The sequence below is a fragment of the Gastrolobium bilobum genome, unplaced genomic scaffold (genome assembly GCF_033153095.1).
Source record: "Gastrolobium bilobum isolate Gb01-03AN ecotype WA unplaced genomic scaffold, APGP_CSIRO_Gbil_v1 utg333, whole genome shotgun sequence".
In the NCBI taxonomy this organism is placed as follows: Eukaryota; Viridiplantae; Streptophyta; class Magnoliopsida; order Fabales; family Fabaceae; genus Gastrolobium; species Gastrolobium bilobum.
The window spans coordinates 52,054-57,034 of record NW_026898265.1 but is presented as its reverse complement, the minus strand read 5'-3'; the positions used below and the strand labels follow the sequence as shown (position 1 = coordinate 57,034).

The 4,981-nt window shown below is 35.3% G+C and overlaps 1 protein-coding gene across 1 annotated transcript; it reads right to left on the bottom strand.

Annotated features, from left to right (window-relative positions):
- Nucleotides 1-243: 243 nt before the first annotated feature.
- LOC133314356 (probable inactive leucine-rich repeat receptor-like protein kinase At3g03770) lies at nucleotides 244-4,518 on the bottom strand. Its single transcript, XM_061515833.1, has 7 exons — nucleotides 3,168-4,518; nucleotides 2,915-3,048; nucleotides 2,367-2,607; nucleotides 1,532-1,743; nucleotides 1,402-1,427; nucleotides 1,066-1,177; nucleotides 244-773 (listed from the first exon to the last, which is right to left on the bottom strand). The coding sequence occupies exons 1-7, from the start codon at nucleotides 4,516-4,518 to the stop codon at nucleotides 561-563; spliced, it is 2,289 nt and encodes a 762-aa protein (XP_061371817.1). The 3' UTR covers nucleotides 244-560.
- Nucleotides 4,519-4,981: the final 463 nt, after the last annotated feature.

Here is a 4,981-nt window from a genome sequence, read left to right as displayed (position 1 = left end):
TAAATAAAGTGGATTGTTGCTGGGGATGCTTATCCGAATCTGAATAACACATACATATATATATATATATATATATATATATATATATATATATATATTAGTAACAAATAACACATATCTACTTATGGTCAATGAATGCTGCTCAGTGGTCAGAATGCATAAATATGTTCACAATGAAAAGAATTCATAGATAACTAAAGGTAACTTTATGATAATAATATACAAATTAACATACTTGCTAGGTGAAAATTGACTGAATTGGGGTATGCAGCCAATACTTTCCTACGGATAACAATCCTCTAAAACAAACTGTATGAGATCTCAACCACAAAAAATGTTTCACTTTATGTGAAGACAAAAAATAAAAATACAATTTAACAAATACAAACCATTTGATGGCAACTGTACCATCCTTCACTCTACTTAAAACTCTGGAGGATCTCAATCCCTTTGAGACCCTTCTAAGAATTTCAAAGGATGAAACGTTGAAATAGTTATCTTTGGGAGCAGGTTGAAGCACAACTCACAAGTCACGGTCACTGATGTAGTGGAGTATCAATTCAAATTCTCTGATCCCCATCAGCTGTTGCCTGAACTTGAGAAGCATACTGCAAGTTCCAAAGGACATCCTCTATGGATGGTCTGCTACAGGACTCAGGAGAAATACATTTGTTTGTTATGGAAATCACAATCAATAGTGATTCTCTAGAGCAAGTAGCTTGCACAACTGGGTCCACTATCTCTTTCCAACCATCTTGATTATTGAAAGATGCCTGTAAATTGGAGTGTCCTAATTTAACTACCTTAGTCAGTCAAAATTTATATATATATATATATATAAGTCGGGATTATTTTACATCAGTATAAGTTATACTTTTAATCTCGGCCATTGATCCCACTTACATTTGACGACTAATTTTTAAGTCATGTGAGTCATTGGATATAAGTTGATCAATGACCAAGAATGAGTGTATTCTTTCACCTGTGTAAGAATAATCTGTATGTTGTAGAGTAAATCTTAGCATATTAGATATTTCATGTAATCTGAACATCATTTATGCATACCATTACATTCTGCACAATTACTTCTCTTTTAGAAGATACTGAAGGTCCAACAAGTGCCTCGAGTAGTATGAATCCAAAGCTATAAACATCATCCTCTAAACTTTTCATTTGCCTGACATTACACATGTTGAGAAAATCATGACACAAGCAAACCTAAAGGAAGGATCCACAAAATATTTATCAACTACAAATGAAATTCTGATAAATGTAACCGAAGTTATCCAATCTGTTGTGTATCAAGAATTTTGAGATAGATCACATTGGATCTAGAAAAATCCCAAGAGCAATAAATTGAAAGAAGAAGAAACAAAGCCATATGATCTCAGGAATCCTTACCATGAATTAGGGCTTTCTCCTTTTACCTAGAAATCAGAAGACAAGTCATACTCATTGATGATAGACAATTACTGCAAGATCACCCAATAGAGTAAAAAAAAGAAGAAAAAAAGAAGGAAAGACACCATACCCCACATGCATCAGTTTCTTCTGAGATAATGGACAATCCATAGTCACTCAACTTTGCTATCCAATTCTCAGTAAGCAAGATATTGTTGGTCTTAATTCGATTTTTGAAGAAACCAGGTATTGTTCCAGTGTGTAGAAAGTGGACAGCCTTAGCAATACTAATTAGAACTGATAATCGCTCTGACCAATTAAAAACCTTGCCAGGACTATCTCCTGTACATACAATGTTAACACACTTAAATTTAGTGCACAATACAAATCACTTCACAAACTAAATTGGTGGAGACCAGAGTTTACTTTCAATGTTCTAATTTCTTTCAACTATATTACATTTCAATTTGAGGTTTTGAATGCGAGTTCAAAATGAGTTACCTACTCAAGCTTGTTTCATTCATTGAATGTACTCCAATGCAATTTCAAATATCCAACATTTTATTATCTACTCTGCTCAACTACCACACGGCATAGAATGAAAGCGAGCAATTAAAAAGCCATAATATTACAACCCTTTTTCTAGTATACATTCGTAAGCTGGATTACGTTAAGAGATCCACTTCAATAAAGGGGGTGATATTTTCATATATTTTTTTGTAAACTTTTGCACCTACTTGTCAGAATAATGGTATTCATGTGAAAACCACTACACTTATTAAAAAAATGTCCCAAGTTTGTGCTTGTACACATGGATAATCAAGACAAGACTGGGTGGATCCAACAAAAAGAGTTTCCTTAATGTAACTAAATATCTTCTATGACTACAATTGTTCTACTTTTAGATGATTGTATGATGAAGATATACGACCATTAATAAAGTGAAAGAAACATTGTACTCTTACCAGAGAGATAAGTCTGAAAACTTCCATTTGACACACATTCATAAATGAGAAAGACTTTTGTGGTAGTATTCTCTCCTAAAACACCATCAATGCAGTGCCCCAAGAGGGATACCAAATTGGGGTGACGGAGCTTTGCAAGCAAATTCAACCTCAGTTTGAAATTCCGAATTGAATACTTTTTTGACAAAGGTAAGCACCTTATTACAACCTGTATCCCACTGTCCAGTTTTCCTCTATAAAGCTGCAATATCAGAGATTAATTTTCAAGAGCATTTCATCTGATTAGAAGAAAGCATAGATTTTAGTGTCTTAAAATATTAAACCCCAATTGTCACATTCAATTAGGACAACAACTGCTTAAAAGGACAAATTACAGTACACAAGGCTCTTCAACTTAAGAGGATAGGGGTGAGAGTAAATCCTACATAGTTTTATCCTTGCATTTTAGCAAAGAATTAATTTCCCAGACTCGAACCCGTGACCTTTCAGTCCACAACTGCTTATTAATGTTTTTTGTTTTTGAAATGAGGCCATGTTTTGCATATTACCTTGCCATATATATTTTCACCCATAAAAGTAGAGTTGTCAAAGTTATTTGTGGCTTCCTTTAGCTCTTCCAAGGAATATGAGCGACACATGGGAAGGTCTTCCTTGCCTAACTTAGCAGCTTCAGAAACATATCCTGAAATCAGTAACCCAAAAAAAAAAAAAAAAAATTAAAAAATATGCAGTCAATGTTTACCATATATGCCTAGTAATGTACACATAATGTTCATCGTTTCACGGTAAAAGAAAACCTACTTGCATTTGTAATAAGCTCAGAGGAGAACCCTGCTGAGTAGCTATCTTGGACTGTTTTATGCAATAGGTGCTGCTCTGACATCCCTCGAGAGCAATACCTTTTACAAGTTATAACAATGCACAAAGCCAAAACCACGATGATCACAAGAATTCCCACAATGACACCAACAAAAACTCCAACTCTTTGAGGTTTCTTCTTCACATGAGCCTCTGTGCAGTAGGACACTGAATGCTGATGTTGCACACTCCCAGATAAACAGTTTCCATCGCTCTTAACAACTCTATTTTCTGATTCAGTGCTAAGAGAAGAAGGCAAGCCCCCCACTAACCTATTGTGTGATATGTCAACAAATCTAAGTTGGCTGCTACATATTAGGTGATCTTGGAGTGTCCCACCAAACATATTTGATGCCAAATTCAAGTAACTGATGTTAGGCAAAGAAAAAAGTTCAGCAGGAGCAGTGCCTGTGAGTGCATTGAAGGAAATATCAAGCTGTTGAAGCTTATTTAGTTGACCATATTGCTTTGGAATTTGACCTGAGAAGGAGTTTATACTGAGGAAAAGCCTGATCAACCCTTTAGGCATTGCAGGTAGTTCAGAGTCTAATCTGTTTTCCCTTAAATCTAGCTGTTCCAAGCTACTCAAACCAGTGAAATCTTGCAAGCTTCCTGATATTTGATTGCTTGACATGTCAATGTCAGTGAGGGTAGTGATGCTAAGGATTGAAGGTGGAAATGGACCCTTCAACCTGTTATTCTTCAAACTAAGAACAATAAGATTACTTGATGAATTGAACAAGCTGGGTATGGTACCATTGAAGAAATTATCACCCAATCTAAGAGTTTGAAGGTTCACCATTGTGGAAATCTTTGGAGGGATTGATCCATACAGATAGTTAGAATTCAAGTCCAAGTGTTCAAGTGCAAAAAGCCGGTGAATACTATTAGGGAGTGGTCCCCAAATACCCAAAGAGATGAGACGAAGAACTCTCAGGCTAGTTAACCTTGCTAAAGTAGCCACAAAAGAGTCCATGGAGAAGCTTTGTGATAGTGTTTGATTTGGAATAGCAAACCCATCAAAATCTCTATCCTTAGTTGGTTTATCACCCAAGATGGTGAGTTCAGTAACAAAATTGTCCTTGCATGTGAGGTTTACTTGTGTAGAAGAAGGTATAGAGCAAAGTTCTGTCCAACGATCTTTCCATATTTCCAACTGTTTTGGGTACTCCAATTGCTTTTTCAACTGGAGAAGAACTTGGGTCTGAGAGGGTTGCAATTGAGCACTGCAACTACCCACATAAAAGACACACCAAGTAGAACATAATAGCAAAACCAAGTCATGGAACCCCATGAGAAATTTCTATACTTCTACTTGCAGTGCTTCAAGGAGGAGCAACTAGCACATATAAAGAACACACTGGAAAACCTGTCTTAATTAAATGGAAAAGAAGTTCCATTAATATAGTTGAAAACTTGAAAAAAGACCAACCCATAATAATGTTAATAATAATAATAATAATGCGAGGATGACTTACATAGACACTAAAATTAACTACAACATGTAAGCTTAAAGAGATATCTCTCATAATTTGAATTGTTAAATAGAGGTAGTTGTGCAAACATTAAAGCAAGATAAGCATTGGCTATGAATGAAGGAAAAGAAGTAGTATGAGGGTAAAGAAAAAGAGAAAATTTAATAATACTAATACCTGTGCAAAGCTCTATCTTGTTGTGGATATTTGAGTAAATCAATAAACAAAAGAAAGACCAAGTTGTGGTCTTTGCTCGGAATCCAAGATTCCAAAGTGGGGTAC

Excerpts from the sequence above, each read along its gene's own strand:
- LOC133314356 (XM_061515833.1), bottom strand. The coding sequence starts at position 4,518 with ATGGGGTTCCATGACTTGGTTTTGCTATTATGTTCTACTTGGTGTGTC. Across the intron at positions 3,049-3,167 it reads TGAGCTTATTACAAATGCAA|GATATGTTTCTGAAGCTGCT; the intron begins GTAGGTTTTCTT and ends TACTGATTTCAG. Across the intron at positions 1,744-2,366 it reads TTTTCAGACTTATCTCTCTG|GAGATAGTCCTGGCAAGGTT; the intron begins GTAAGAGTACAA and ends TTGTATGTACAG.